A 17,050-nucleotide genomic window follows, 5' to 3' on the forward strand; every position below is an offset into this window, starting at 1 on the left:
CACTCGAGCAAACCCTTGACCCATCCTTCCCCACCCGCCCAAATGCCGCTGCGTCTCTCGGAGCACTTAACCGTTCGCTGGATTTCCTAAGTCTACGATGTGTCGGCAAAATTTACTCGGGGAGCCATAAACAATGATGCTCTTCACTGAAGCTGGTCGTGGTACTTGGGAATCTGATTTTTTTTCCAGTTGTCACCAGTTGCGCGATGCGTAGACAAAGTGCCTCAAAGGCCCGGACTTAAAAGTTCAATTCACTTCTCAACAGAGTGCATGCAATGTCATGACGCTGTTTGACCATCTGTTAAACTAAAGGTAAACAGTGAATTTTGCCAGAATCCAGATTTTTGAGACAGCTCGTACGGTATGTAGCAGAATATCTTACACATTTGATACAAGTGTCAGCATGAGAGTGTTTCCCCTTCCCCGGCAGGTGTTCGCGGCCACGCTGACGGCGAAGGGAACGGAGCTGCGTCGGGAGAAGCGTCGGTGTGACCGACTTATATACCAGATGTTGCCACAACCCGTTGCTATGCAGCTCAAGAAAAAGAAAACGGTGAGCCCCACGTCGCACACGCTAGTCTCACTCACTGTATTTCCTGACGATTTTATATCATCATCTCACTCTTATAGTTCAATGTTTTACATAATCTATATACATATATATTCTTCTTTACTCTTAAAGATGAGTGTATGACAGTTAAGTATGATTATTTAGTTGTCCTTTGTAAAGGACTTCGTGTTTATGTGATCCTGGCTATTTAATGTTAATTTGACACTATGCAGTAAGTGAGTTTTTGGAATGTGAACAGTGAATGCACACGATTGTATTAGGTATGTCCATGACAAGTATGATGCTATATTCTCAGTTTTATCTTATTTCACGATATTCTTCTTGTTTTATACTTTATGTTCGGCTGGTAGAAGTCATATTTTTCTTTTGTTTTCTGTCGAGTCCCAAAATATGTGCTGTTAGTTCTTGATAATGTGTTCTCTACACAGTTACTAATGTCTGTTCATGATATTATATTCACTCTCAAGTCCTCGAATGTGGATGTATGCATATGATTTCGCGGGTTCTGGTCATATACGTATATATATATATATATATATATATATATATATATATATATATATATATATATATATGTATATATATATATATAGGGTGTTTTGGTCGAGGTGGTGTGCAAAGTGAGAGGGTTAGGGAAAATGATTTGGTAAACAGAGAAGAGGTAGTAAAAGCTTTGCAGAAGATGAAAGCCGGCAAGGCAGCGGGTTTGGATGGTATTGCAGTGGAATTTATTAAAAAAGGGGGTGACTGTGTTGTTGACTGGTTGTTAAGGTTATTTAATATATGTATGACTCATGGTGAGGTGCCTGAGGATTGGCGGAATGCTTGCATAGTGCCATTGTACAAAGGCAAAGGGGATAAAAGTGAGTGCTCAAATTACAGAGGTATAAGTTTGTTGAGTATTCCAGGGAACTTATATGGGAGGGTATTGATTGAGAGGGTGAAGGCATGTACAGAGCATCAGATTGGGGAAGAGCAGTGTGGTTTCAGAAGTGGTAGAGGATGTGTGGATCAGGTGTTTGCTTTGAAGAATGTATGTGAGAAATACTTAGAAAAGCAAATGGATTTGTATGTAGCATTTATGGATCTGGAGAAGGCATATGATAGAGTTGATAGAGATGCTCTGTGGAAGGTTTTAAGAATATATGGTGTGGGAGGCAAGTAGTTAGAAGCAGTGAAAAGTTTTTATCGAGGATATAAGGCATGTGTACGTGTAGGAAGAGAGGAAAGTGATTGGTTCTCAGTGAATGCAGGTTTGCGGCAGGGGTGTGTGATGTCTCCATGGTTGTTTAATTTGTTTATGGTTGGGGTTGTTAGGGAGGTGAATGCAAGAGTTATGGAAAGTGGGGCAAGTATGCAGTCTGTTGTGGATGAAAGAGCTTGGGAAGTGAGTCAGTTGCTGTTCGCTGATGATACAGCGCTGGTTGCTGATTCATGTGAGAAACTGCAGAAGCTGGTGACTGAGTTTGGTAAAGTGTGTGAAAGAAGAAAGCTGAGAGTAAATGTGAATAAGAGCAAGGTTATTAGATACAGTAGGGTTGAGGGTCAAGTCACCTGGGAGGTAAGTTTGAATGGAGAAAAACTGGAGGAAGTGAAGTGTTTTAGATATCTGGGAGTAGATTTGGCAGCGGATGGAACCATGGAAGTGGAAGTGAATTATAGGGTGGGGGAGGGGACGAAAGTTCTGGGGACGTTGAAGAATGTGTGGAGGTCGAGAACATTATCTCGGAAAGCAAAAATGGGTATGTTTGAATGAATAGTGGTTCCAACAATGTTATATGGTTGCGAGGCGTGGGCTGTGGATAGAGTTGTGCTGAGGAGGGTGGATGTGCTGAAAATGAGATGTTTGAGGACGATATGTGGTGTGAGGTGGTTTGATCGAGTAAGTAATAATAGGGTAAGAGAGATGTGTGGTAATAAAAAGAATGTGGTTGAGAGAACAGAAGAGGGTGTTTTAAATTGGTTTGGTTACCTGGAGAGAATGAGTGAGGAAAGATTGACCAAGAGGATATATGTGTCAGAGGTGGAGGGTACGAGGAGAAGTGGGAGACCAAATTGGAGGTGGAAAGATGGAGTGAAAAAGATTTTGAGTGATCGGGGCCTGAACATGCAGGAGGGTGAAAGGCGTGCAAGGAATAGAGTGAATTGGAACGATGTGGTATACCGGGGTCGACGTGTTGTCAATGGATTGAACCAGGGCATGTGAAGCGTCTGGGGTAAACCATGGAAAGTTGTGTGGGGCCTGGATGTGAAAAGGGAGCTGTGGTTTCGGTGCATTATTACATGACAGCTAGAGACTGAGTATGAACGAATGTGACCTTTGTTGTCTTTTCCTAGCGCTGCCTCGCGCATATGAGTGGGGAGGGGGTTGTTATTTCATGTGTGGCGGGTGGCGATGGGAATGAATAAAGGCAGACAGTATGAATTATGTACATGTGTATATATGTATATGTCTGTGTGTATATATATGTATGCGTTGAGATGTATAGGTATGTATATGTGCGTGTGTGGACGTGTATGTATATACATGTGTATGTGGGTGGGTTGGGCCATTCTTTTGTCTGTTTCCTTGCGCTACCTCGCTAACGCGGGAGACAGCGACAAAGCAAAATGAATGATAAATATATATATATATATATATATATATATATATATATATATATATATATATATATATATATATATATATATATATATTCCTAAGAGTCCACGGGGAAAATGAAAAACGATAAGTTCCCAAGTGCACTTTCGTGTAATTATTACACGAAAGTGCACTTGGGAACTTGTGTTTCATTTTCCCCGTGGACTCCTAGGAATATACTTGATCACGCGCAAAATTGTGATCCTTTCCTATATATATATATATATATATATATATATATATATATATGTATATGTATATATACATACATACATATTTTTTTTCTTTCATACTATTCGCCATTTCCCGCGTCAGCGAGGTAGCGTTAAGAACAGAGGACTGGGCCTCTGAGGAAACATCCTCATCCGGCCCCCTTCTCTGTTCCTTTGGAAAATTAAAAAAAAAATAAGAACGAGAGGGGAGGATTTCCATTCCCCCGCTCCCTTCCCTTTTAGTCGCCTTCTACGACACGCAGGGAATACGTGGGAAGTATTCTTTCTCCCCTATCCCCAGGGATAATACCTACACACACACACACACACACACACACACACACATATATATATATATATATATATATATATATATATATATATATATATATATATATATATATATATTGGGATGATAGCGTGTTGCTATCAAGACAGCGAGAGTTCAGTCCCAGTGTAGCTGATGAATGCGTTCGGGCAGGTGCCAGCCGAGAGCTACAAGAACGTGTCCGTCTACTTCAGCGACATCGTCGGCTTCACCACCATCTGCTCTGACTCGGAACCCATTCAGGTAGGAGGAGGTCTCCTCACACCTGATTACATTCTCATATTCGATTGGGATAATCCCCTTCACTCGTGGCTTTGTGACTTATGAGTTGTTCCCTCCCATCTGGCTAGGTTTCTTCCTCTCAAACGTCAGTAGGTTACACCCCGCATCACTCATCTCTGTATCACCCCTGCCTACACCTTCCTTATTCATCACTGCATCACCCCTGCCTGCACCCTCCTCTCTCATAACTACATCACCCCTCCCTATACCCTCCTTATTCATCACTGCATCACCCCTGCCTACACCCTCCTCATAACTGCATCACCCCTGCCTACTCCCTCCTCACTCATAACTGCATCACCCCTGCTTACACCCTCCTCACTCATAACTACATCACCCCTGCCTACACCCTCCTCATAACTGCATCACCCCTGCCTACTCCCTCCTCACTCATAGCTGCATCACCCCTGCCTACACTATACTAGCTTGTCACGTATTATTCCTCAGTACGTTTACTCCTCATTTTTCAGAGTGTTGTCTAGTGCACATTCCTTGCTAGTCACCTCCCATTATTTTTTTTTTCATTTTACGCCACACTATACGTCACTATATACTTCATCTATTTTCATCTTTCATTTCTTTTATTCTGATTCATTGTGATTCCTGGATCCTCCCACAACATAATGATGTCTTAAGAAATATGATATATGGTTAGATTATTTAGAATAAAAGTTTATTTTGCCTGAAGTTCAATCATGTCAGTACTGCAGTGGATGATATGCAGCTTATAGTAAATCTCGTAGAGCAACTGTATTATTAAGATCCACATGTACTGTGTTGTCGACGCACTGAAATTTATTTGCACCAGAGACTCTGGCTTCACCATGATGTTTCACGTGTTCCGAACGAATCATTATGAGGCTTTACATGAACCGGGAACCGTGGACTTGTGAGGCATCATTATGAGGCTTTACGTTTTTGCGATTGACCAGTCAACTCATGATGAGGCTTCACGTGCACCGGTAACCTAAAAATTTCAGTTTCCTTTCTGTCTCTAAGCTCATCCACCGAGTATCAAGCATCGTCGATAATAAGCGAGGGATACTGCCAGGAAATTTTTAACGAGTCTTGCACAAGTTTACATAACGCTACTGCGAAGCGACGAATATAGGAAAACTGGAGGAGGAGGTACTTGGCTGGGCTCCTCCGCCGTGCACATTGTGGTAAGAGGTTAATCCAGCCCGTCTCGTTCTCTGAGTTCTCCCCAGTCGCTCACATGTTTGAGATCACGCATTTACTCCTCACGAAATTATCCCAACGTGCTCACCTTTCCACTAACAAATACAGATGAATGTGTGTGTCAAGGAGTCCCTTCATTTTGCAGTCGAAACCATTGTTAAGTAAGGCTAAATGAACGCGTTTCTTGACATCCACGTGATCCCGGGTATCCTGTAGAGTCCTGGCGCCCTCATTCACCATGATACATGACACTGTCAATACTGGACTCTCTTTCGTTCTTAAAACTCTTGCTTTTGTTGTCGAATGTGAGGAGAATATAATGTACATACTGAACGGGATTATCTTTGTAATCCCAGCAGTTGAGGGCACAGCTTCCTTTTTAACGTTCTAGTACGAACGGACCTTGAATATGCAGTTCAGTTCTAGTCCCCAAACTACTGTACAGAAAAAAAGAGGAAATTCTGGAGCAAGTACAAAGACGGGTGACGAAGCTTATTCCGTATCTGAGGAAGAAAATGTATTACGAGAGACAAAAAAAAAAAAAAGACTAGATTCGTTTTCTCTGATAGAACGTCGCGTTCGCGATGACCTGATACATGTTTGAAAATTTTAGATAAATTCTACGACGTAAATCACGAAAATATTTTTGAAATACAAGAAAATACAGTGAAGAGGAAAAATGGAATATAGCTAAAAGATTTAATCCTATTGTGGGAAAAGATTCTTTGCATATAGATGCGTTCGACATTGTGATGATTTACCATGAAATGTAAATACCAAGACAAAGGATACCATCAAAATCCGGGTAAAACATCTATTTCATCAGTGGAAATATAAACATAACGAGTTCGGGAAAAAAAAGATCATGCTCCATTCCACGTCGCAGTTATTAGAATTACAGTGAGGTGCAATAGAAGATGATGCTTAAAGTTCATTATGTAGGATTCACCTCTTGTTTCAACCATGTTTGATTCCATGAAATTTATTCTCTTTAATGATTTTCTCTTTTTAGATTTAAGTTCAAAATGGACGACCCAGACACGGCCTCCTATGTTGTCTGTCTTTCCCATGTACTGGACAACAAGCGGTTCTCTGTACATTGTGCTCTTCTTCGTTTGTTGCTGTTATGCTTGAAGAACCGCTCAGGTCAAGTCCCGGCGTCAGCTCCACCATACCTTACAATTTCTTTCACGTGCCATCGTAACTTTACCATCGAGGATGACCTGGTTCAAGATTAATGACAATAAAAGATGTATGGTATTGAATACTTTGTTATTAATGTATAATGAAACTTGTACATTATCCATGGTGTATAGAAATTAAAAAAGAAACATCGTCCAAGAGAAAATCTGTAGTACAATAGAAACAGAACTAAAAAGATATGAAAAACATTTTAAGCCTAACTTGACTCACAGCCACCATGGCCAAATAGGATACCTGCATTTCATGTCTGTCTCGTACTATTAATTCATTTGACAATCTCAAACTGAAGGTACGTACGACCTATCATATCTGGCAGGACGGCGGTATATAGATCTTAAGTCTTTTCCCTGACTTATAGTTTTCATTCTACGTATTATATAAACTTCGTGTCAGTAATTTTCCTATTGATTTTCCTTTTGGTTCAGGATTATCATCAGTTCAGCAGGCATGTTAATGCGTTGTGTTGTATAAAAGAAGCCGTTGATTTTCATGAGCAAAGATCCTAATCTTATTTCATGGGATTGATCGATTTTTTTTATCTTCTTTAATGATAGTTACCTCGTTGTTGTATGTGGTGGTTAGTGTTGGTTTCGTATTGCAGGTTGTTTCTCTGCTGAACAAGCTGTACAATATGTTCGACTCGCGCATCGAGAACTTCGACGTGTACAAAGTTGAGACCATCGGCGACGCCTACATGGTGGTGTCTGGCCTGCCGCACCCCAACGGTCAGGACCGCTCCTCGCTCTCCTCCCTCCTCCCTCATTCCCTCCCGTGTTCTGACCCGCTTCTGCCACAGAAGGGGGGTCTTTAAACTCGTAGGGGCTCCCCCCACATCGCTGCTATGTTCCCATATCCTACCCTATTCACATTGTGCCATGTCTTTATCTCTCTGTCTTCCCGTCCTGCCTCGTCTGACCCCTGCCGTACCTTTACTCTGTCGTGTTCCCCTTGAGTCACACACACTCACACACACACACACCTTGCTGTGTTCCTCTGTACCTTGTTGTGCCGTTTACCACCTATACACCATCCTCCCAGCGCCCTACCGTACTACCATCGTTGCCCAGTTGTCTTGTCATCCAATGCCGACAGATTCTCTTGCTTTCCTCCGTTTACCTTTGAGCTGTGGGTTGTTTTAATGACTGTGACGCTGTTATTAGTTTGCCTAATTATCACTTGTTTCTATAATGATTCACCCGTCTATTCCCACAGTTACTTTTCGACGTCGTGGTTATTTCTCTTCGTGTCCTCAGGGCTGCGGCACGCCTCCGAGCTGGCCAACATGGCGCTGGACCTGATCGAGGGGGCCAAGAGCTTCGAGATTCCGCACCGGCCGGATAAGTCGCTCCTGATCCGGGCCGGCATCAACTCTGGCCCTTGTGTCGCCGGTATGTCTTGCCTTTCGCCACACGTCCAGCCCTTCACGTAATCGCCTGCCTCTGAACCCATTTCCTGTCTTTCACCGCACGTCTTCTCCCTCACTACTCGCCCTCTCCCTCATCAGTCGTTCCCTCCCTAACAATGCGTGGCGTCCCTTCGCGGCACACACCTCCCTCAGCCAGAGATCACGTACTTTACATAGTCAGGAGTCAGGCACGTTATTCATAATCTCTCTCTCTTTTGCACTAGGTTTGCTGAGACTCTCATGCATGTGAAAGACGAAACTACATTTCTCTGTCCAGACAAGCAGCCTGGTACAAACCTGTACTCGGATATACATTCACAGAATTTTACATTTGTCTTATCACTTCAGCAATTAAGGTTACGCTTGTACTCAACACACTCACCCATGCTGATCCAGGATTTCTTCTCATCCTGGGATTGTGTTGGAAGTGACGGTTCCCAGACTCGCAACAACTTAGTGTGTAATCGTGTAAAGTGTTTTGAGAACTGAAGTGCGAATCGATCTCTGGCTTAGAGTCTAGCATAAAGGGACGTCATAGTAGGCATCATATTGGTCAGTCACAGGATGACCTGTCCCTCTGGCATGAAGCACACCACATTGATGAGGAACACTATGTATATAATACACCTCGAAGGCCTGGTTTAGAACTTCAGCATGGCTTTCACTTGCTTTTTGTCACATCATATCTGATCCCACACTGGTTATAAGTCACACAGGTCTCTCGTTGGTTAAAGGGGTACTTAACGTGGTCCTAACTGGTTTGAGTTGTACGATAACCGGAGCCTTACTTCTCTGGCTTGAAGCACACGTTGACGTAATCCCTGCCAGCTTAGGGACCCATCAGTTTAGGGACCTCACGGCACAGGTGTGCCATATAACCTCACTGCTTTAGCGCATGAACAGGATAACACTGGCTCGGGGCAGATGTTAACAGCTATCTCATTGGCCTAGGCTACAATATAACAGGGACCTAACTGGCTTAAGGTAAATTATAACAAGAGCTCAGCGAGACCAAACTGTAGAGGAGTTACAGGCTCAGGGTATGCCATAAAGGAGTTACAGGCTCATGTTACACCACAGAGGAGTTACAGACTTTGTGTACACCACAGAGGAGTTACAGACTCAGGGTACACCACAGAGGAGTTACAGACTCAGGGTACACCACAGAGGAGTTACAGACTCAGGGTACACCACAGAGGAGTTACAGACTCAGGGTACACCACAGAGGAGTTACAGACTCAGGGTACACCACAGAGGAGTTACAGACTCAGGGTACACCACAGAGGAGTTACAGACTCGGGGTACACCACAGAGGAGTTACAGACTCAGGGTACACCACAGAGGAGTTACAGACTCAGGTACACCACAGAGGAGTTACAGACTCAGGTACACCACAGAGGAGTTACAGACTTTGTGTACACCACAGAGGAGTTACAGACTCAGGGTACACCACAGAGGAGTTACAGACTCAGGTACACCACAGAGGAGTTACAGACTCAGGTACACCACAGAGGAGTTACAGACTCGGGGTACACCACAGAGGAGTTACAGACTCAGGTACACCACAGAGGAGTTACAGACTCAGGGTACACCACAGAGGAGTTACAGACTCAGGTACACCACAGAGGAGTTACAGACTTTGTGTACACCACAGAGGAGTTACAGACTCAGGGTACACCACAGAGGAGTTACAGACTCAGGTACACCACAGAGGAGTTACAGACTCAGGTACACCACAGAGGAGTTACAGACTTTGTGTACACCACAGAGGAGTTACAGACTCAGGTACACCACAGAGGAGTTACAGACTTTGTGTACACCACAGAGGAGTTACAGACTTTGTGTACACCACAGAGGAGTTACAGACTCAGGTACACCACAGAGGAGTTACAGACTTTGTGTACACCACAGAGGAGTTACAGACTCAGGTACACCACAGAGGAGTTACAGACTCAGGTACACCACAGAGGAGTTACAGACTCAGGGTACACCACAGAGGAGTTACAGACTCAGGTACACCACAGAGGAGTTACAGACTCAGGTACACCACAGAGGAGTTACAGACTCAGGTACACCACAGAGGAGTTACAGACTCAGGGTACACCACAGAGGAGTTACAGACTTTGTGTACACCACAGAGGAGTTACAGACTCAGGTACACCACAGAGGAGTTACAGACTCAGGTACACCACAGAGGAGTTACAGACTCGGGGTACACCACAGAGGAGTTACAGACTCAGGTACACCACAGAGGAGTTACAGACTTTGTGTACACCACAGAGGAGTTACAGACTCAGGTACACCACAGAGGAGTTACAGACTCAGGGTACACCACAGAGGAGTTACAGACTCAGGTACACCACAGAGGAGTTACAGACTCAGGGTACACCACAGAGGAGTTACAGACTCAGGGTACACCACAGAGGAGTTACAGACTCGGGGTACACCACAGAGGAGTTACAGACTCAGGTACACCACAGAGGAGTTACAGACTCAGGTACACCACAGAGGAGTTACAGACTCAGGTACACCACAGAGGAGTTACAGACTCAGGGTACACCACAGAGGAGTTACAGACTCAGGTACACCACAGAGGAGTTACAGACTTTGTGTACACCACAGAGGAGTTACAGACTTTGTGTACACCACAGAGGAGTTACAGACTCAGGGTACACCACAGAGGAGTTACAGACTCAGGGTACACCACAGAGGAGTTACAGACTCAGGGTACACCACAGAGGAGTTACAGACTCAGGGTACACCACAGAGGAGTTACAGACTCGGGGTACACCACAGAGGAGTTACAGACTCGGGGTACACCACAGAGGAGTTACAGACTCAGGGTACACCACAGAGGAGTTACAGACTTTGTGTACACCACAGAGGAGTTACAGACTCAGGGTACACCACAGAGGAGTTACAGACTCAGGTTCCACAGCGGTGGACCGGCGCACAAGCCTATTCGTTGTCATGATAAAGATTGTAAATAGTTTCTCTTATTTTCTTTTGTCACTAGAAATCTGTGACCCAATTATCAGTACCTCCAGTCTTTTATTAGTAATCTTTATGGTAATTTAAACTATTCCTTGTCCATGGCTAACTCAGAGGCTGTGTGTACTTGATCCACCCCCAGGGTATTGTGACGATAGACGGTGAGATTGATAGATAGATAGATAGATAGATAGACGGATTGATAGATAGAAGTGAAGTAAAGTCCACAGACTAACGAGGTGTGGTGTGTGTGTGGCAGGTGTGGTGGGGACCAAGATGCCGCGCTACTGCCTGTTTGGTGACACCGTCAACGTGGCCAGCAGGATGGAGAGCACCGGGGAAGGTCAGTAGCCAACCCTACCCTACCCTTCTGAGATGTAGGGTCTTCACTCTCAAGTCCCATCCCCATCCCTACACCAGCTAGGGTATGGGGTCCTCACTGTCCCCTTTGCCCCGTTCCTATCCCTGCACCAGCTGGGGTATGGAGTCCTCACTGTCCCCTTTGCCCCGTCCCTATCCCTGCACCAGCTGGGGTATGGGGTCCTCACTGTCCCCTTTGCCCCGTTCCTATCCCTGCACCAGCTGGGGTATGGGGTCCTCACTGTCCCCCTTGCCCCGTCCCTATCCCTGCACCAGCTGGGGTATGGGGTCTTCACTGTCCCCTTTGCCCCGTCCCTATCCCTACACCAGCTAGGGTATGGGGTCCTCACTGTCCCCTGTGCCCCGTCCCTGCACCAGCTGGAGTGTTGGGTCGTCACTGTACAATTTGGGGTATGGGGACATTACTCCCCCCGTCCTTGCACCAGCTAGAGTGTGGGGACATCATTGTAAATCTCCCATTGCACCACCTAGGTTGTGTATAGATGGTCAGGTGCAAGAACATCCGTAGATGGATCAGACAGGAAAGTGGAAAGAAGAGCTGGTAGAAAGTGATGAAATCATCATGAAACAGGTTTTGAAAAGATGTCTTAAAAGTAGAGAGTAAATGCGACTGTTGAAATGATTAATCTATCGATTATACAGATTCCGCAGTATGTATATGAAAAATATTGGATCCGATTATTAATACTTTTTGTATCTGAATACTAAGAGGAACGACTCAGAGAGAGAGAGAGAGAGAGAGAGAGAGAGAGAGAGAGAGAGAGCGTACCGAACATAGACTATATATATATATTTTTTATAGTAAGTCTGGACATGAGAGACGAGACATGGTCTTGAGTCATCACGACCAGTGAGGTTCATTTCTTCCCGACTAACAGATGAAGACACGTCATGGTAAGGAAGGAGTAAGGAGGAAGAGCCTTCATGTGGTGCCGTTCACCGAAATATACTGAAATATGAGCTTTATTTTCCCTACAGTTTACTGTCGTTCTTGAACGCTGGTATTATGCGCTGTGTATAATATATTTTTCAAGTTAGTGCTTGTGTGTTGGCCATATCAATAAGGCAGCTTTGATACCATAATAAAAAAAGATAATATTGCTTTACAGGTAATTACGGCATTACTCAGTCAGTCAGGCTATGTTTTGATATTCAACACGGCAGAAAATATCTTAATCTAGTAGGTACGTTATTTTTTGATTTCTACGTACGATAGTGGAGTCTCCCCTGGCTTGAAGAAAGCCCTCCGCTGGCGGCATGTTATCATTTCTACATTTACCACCATAATTGTTTTGTTCACACGTCACGAAGGCCCCAGACCTGATGAGGGATATCTTAGTTTATCTTTACCATGGCAGCTCTCTTGAAGTTTTGATTGTCGTCAGAAATTTCTCTCTTATTTTCTCTCCTTACACAGCCACTGAGGGAACAATTGTTAACTGAAAAATAAATATGCTTGAAATCATTTGTTCGTGTGTCATTGTTTAGTATCTGGATCCAACACAGTTTGTACTGAGCTGCAGTGATAGATTTTCTCGGATATAGAAAATATGACCCAAACCTCTGTAAAGGATGATGTGTAGTCTGGTAGTTGTCATGACTACAGAGAGAGAGAGTTAGTTGAGAATGTTTGATTGTAAACCATTCACTATAACTTTAGTATTCAAGTTCCTCGCTAACGAAATAGAGAATTCTGTTATTCTTATACCAGTATTTTCTCAAATCGGTTCAAATTCCACTCTGTATCACTGGTTCGTCATATTAGAGTAAGTTGATTTTTACTTATAGTCGACGTGTAATGAGGAGTGGAGGATTGCATGTATGTTGTCATGTAATGTGCCTGGGGTAAATAAAGCCATAACTGTGTCTCAGCTATGAAGGTCCACGTGTCACAGACTACCAAGGAGATCCTCGACCAGATCGGCGGCTACACCTTGGAGTTCCGTGGGTACCATGAGGTCAAGGTAGGTACCGAGCTGTACCATACTGTACTATACACTAACGTGACACAAGATCCTCCGTTATCTTGCCTTGCTTGTCACTGTCCAGACCTGTTTTCTTTAAGTGTTTCCTCACTTTCACTCTTCATGTATTTGTATTACTGTCACTTACAATCTCCACCTGGTCTGCTTCATCTGTCACATTCACCTGTCACCTTCATCACATCCTGTCTTCACCTCTTGCTGCGCCAGTCGTCCACACTTCCTGTTGTCTATGTATTTTTGTGTGACTCTTCTTGCTCCTTCACTTGTAATGATTACTTATCACATTCACCCGCCACCATCTGATCAACATTGTCTGTCACGTCACCTTCACCTGCCACCATATGATCAGCTTCATCTGTCACATTCACCTGTTGTTTTACGTCACCTAAGTATAATTTTCACCTGTTCTTGAGCCAGTCTGCCTCACCTTCTACTGTCCCGATTAATTTCTTGCGACTTTCCTTTCACCTTCACCTGTACTGACCATTTGTCACCTTCACTTGTGTTCGTCATTTTATTCCTGTACGATATCTTTTCTCCAATATATTCCTGCATTACCAGTTTTGATCCCTTTAACCAGAACGTAGTATATTGATCTTAACAAACATATCTCTGTTTCAGTCACCGGTATCAGAATAAATTGTGGTAATATATATTTCCTAAGTCACTCTAAAGTATTAGCTAATGTTGTTCATGTACACAGATATGATACATTTATACACTCTCCCATATGACCTGCAAACCATTGAGATAATGTATTTTATTAAAAAAAAGTATTAATTCATGTAAATCTTTTATAATATTTTGTAATATTTTTGAATCTTATTCGTTCACTGAGATCATAGTTAACGACTTTACTTCACATTTTGCCTAATAAGTTTCTTGTACGTCACGACCTGACCAGGGTAAAGGCAACATGCCCACCTTCTGGCTCATGAGTGGTCCCTCGTCCCTCAACAAGGGGTTGAAGATCCCTGTCGGCAGCCACTGAGCCGGAGCCTTTCAGTTCCTTGGGTGTGTCAACGTTACCTCTTACCGCTGCCGTTTGAGCCTTCCTTCAGTTAGCAGTGACCGTGCCTGTTCCAGTCAGAGATAGTCACAGTTCCAGCAGTTAGAAGCGCTCACAGTTCTTCCAGTCAGCAGAGTCCTCAGTTGGGCAAGTCATCGGCTTCTACAGCTGGTCTTCCCTCTGTCTCAACCGTAACTGTTCCAGTCAACAGTGTCCACAAGTGCACAGGCCAGAAGTGTTCTTAGATGCTCACAACTGGTCTGGAAACTTCTCCGTCCTCAACTGTTGAGACCTCGCAACGGTCTCCCCAGACAGACAGACTCGTCCTTCAGCAGTGACATAAGTTATCTTTTCGTCCCACCGCGTCATTCAACCCCTTGAATACAACGATGCGACCCTTGGGCACGACGGTACGACCTTTAAAAACAAACATGACCCTTGAAAATGACGGTACGGCCTTTAAAGTCGTCGGTATGACCCTTGGGTACGAAGGCCTGGCCTTTGCCCTGAAAGGTCCAGGCAAAGGCTGGTGCCACCATACCCATTGGTTATACCGTCTAACTCAAACATCATAGATATAATGATGACTGATAAGACTGTCGTTTTCAGAGGGATGAGACACAATGTATAAAGAGGTTTCCGCAGAACACTGTTGTGATCCGTGTGCTGGTGGTGTTAGAGAGGGATACTGAGGAAATGTAGCACGAGAGACGCACAGTTTCAAGACTTATACTAAAGAAATGTAGCTGGAAAATGGCACAAGTGAGGATTGATGACATCTGTGTTTAGCGTGTATGAAAGAAATAGGAGCCTTTCCAAAATGTGTCTATTTGACTTTGGCAAATTATATGATGTATATATGATACATGTTGGCCACGTCCACTGGTAGGAACCAGAGGTCATAAAGTGTTGTGATGAGGTAAATGTTCAGTCTCTTCTTTATGGTTAGTTATATGGTGGGCATGAAGCGTACGATGAAACGGTTGATCTCCATAGCCGAAACGGGAGAGTGTGACGCGTGTTTGTCTGGGGAGTGTGGCTTCTAATGAGTGCATGTTTTGTGGGTTGGAGTTTAAGATTGACTTGAGAGGACGGTTGTTTAGTGCTTGTCGGGTTAGCTAGGCGCATATATGTTTTATTATTATCACGTTTGTTAAATATGGGGAATCTTTCGGTAGAGGTTCGTGAAGTGTGAGGCGTGGGTAAGCTTTTCATTTCTGCGTGGTAGGTGATGGTTAGTTATTGGAGTGGTCGATTATGAAATTGGCCAACAACTTTTCGTCATTGTTGTGGAGGGTAGTGTCAAGTATGATTTTTGTTTGAGGAATGTGTGGGAGGACAGCATCGAATGCTTTCTTGATCTCTATTGCCACTGGCACTGCGCGTAATGGGGTAGGTTGAGGTTAGCTGAATCCATCCAGGATGAGTTGTGTGAGGTCAGTGTGTGGTGTGGTGGTAGAGCAATTGGGTCTGAAGTCATGCTTTGTTCGTGCGACGGATGTTTTATTTAATTCTGTTGTGAATCTTTTTTTTTTTTTTTTATCTCAGAGTTTGGATACTAGGCGGAAGAGGAAGATGGAATTGGGTGGTTTGGAGGGTTTTAGGATTGGTATTATGTTGGCAAGTTTCCAGATGTTAGGGATTGCTGTGTGTGTGTGTGTGTGTGTGTGTGTGTGTGTGTAACCAGGAGCAGCTGAAGATATCTACATGTACCTGGACTGTAAATACGTCATGTGAAAGTTCGATATGTCGTCAGGGCCTGCAGCAGGAGAGTTCTTTAAGATTTTATTCGCATTGCTTGTGTCATTGTGAGTCTAAGGTGGATGGGCCATTTTTTTTTTTACGATGGATTGTGTCTTCTTTCTTCTCTTTCTTGTAGGCATGTTGGTGAGGTTTTGTAATTGATTGGTATCTGGGGGCACATGGAGAGGGAGAGGAAGGTATGTTGACATTGATTGCTATAGTTGTTACTGTGAAGTTTTATTTCAATGGATTGTCTTCCCAGAGCGTTGTCGTTGTCTGTGAACTGATTTGTAATGTCATTGGTGTAGGAGAAAGGTATGGTCTGGCGGACGAGTGATACGTGTCCTTCTCCTTGTCCTAGGCACGTAAGTCAAGAAAAATCTGAACAAAATCTATCGAAAATCAACTGCCCACCCACCCTACGCTCCGAACTAACCCGACATCCATTAAACAAGTGACCTCCTATCATGCACTCGTCAGAAACCACACTCCCCAGACAAACACGTGCCACACTTTCCCCGCCTCGGCTGTGGACATCAAGCGCTTCCATCAGATCTCAAAACGCTTCTTACACAAATGATGCAACCACCATAGAGAAGACACTGAGTACTTAGTTGCCATGCATTCTCTGCACATAGACGCACACACATCACAACACGTTATGACGTATGGTTCCAACCGGTGGACGTGGCCAGCTTCATGAGCGCTGCAGGAGCCTTTATATATATATATATATATATATATATATATATATATATATATATATATATATATATATATATATATAAGAGTGGGAGGTTTGTTGATTAGAAAGGGTAGTGAGTGGTGGGATGAAGAAGTAAGAGTATTAGTGAAAGAGAAGAGAGAGGCATTTGGACGATTTTTGCAGGGAAAAAATGAAATTGAGGGGGAGACGTATAAAAGAAAGAGACAGGAGGTCAAGAGAAAGGTACAAGAGGTGAAAAAAAGGGCAAATGAGAGTTGGGGTGAGAGAGTATCATTAAATTTTAGGGAGAATAAAAAGATGTTCTGGAAGGAGGTAAATAAAGTGCGTAAGACAAGGGAGCAAATGGGAACTTCAGTGAAGGGCGCAAATGGGGAGGTGATAACAAGTAGTGGT

At 43.8% G+C, this 17,050-nt stretch overlaps 1 protein-coding gene across 2 annotated transcripts in view; it reads left to right on the top strand.

Annotated features, from left to right (window-relative positions):
• The window catches only part of LOC139754170 (uncharacterized), a 76,323-nt gene extending 59,681 nt beyond the window's left edge, over positions 1-16,642 (top strand). The window contains exons 9-15 of one of the 2 annotated variants that reach the window (XM_071671351.1): positions 431-553; positions 3,906-3,995; positions 7,018-7,141; positions 7,670-7,804; positions 11,072-11,155; positions 13,066-13,157; positions 14,083-16,642. In XM_071671351.1, the coding sequence (XP_071527452.1) occupies positions 431-553; positions 3,906-3,995; positions 7,018-7,141; positions 7,670-7,804; positions 11,072-11,155; positions 13,066-13,157; positions 14,083-14,169 (735 nt within the window). In that variant the 3' untranslated portion in view covers positions 14,170-16,642. The other variant, XM_071671350.1, reaches the window with a different exon arrangement.
• The last annotated feature ends 408 nt before the right edge of the window (positions 16,643-17,050 follow it).

The sequence above is a fragment of the Panulirus ornatus genome, chromosome 16, assembly GCF_036320965.1.
Source record: "Panulirus ornatus isolate Po-2019 chromosome 16, ASM3632096v1, whole genome shotgun sequence".
Taxonomy (NCBI): Eukaryota; Metazoa; Arthropoda; class Malacostraca; order Decapoda; family Palinuridae; genus Panulirus; species Panulirus ornatus.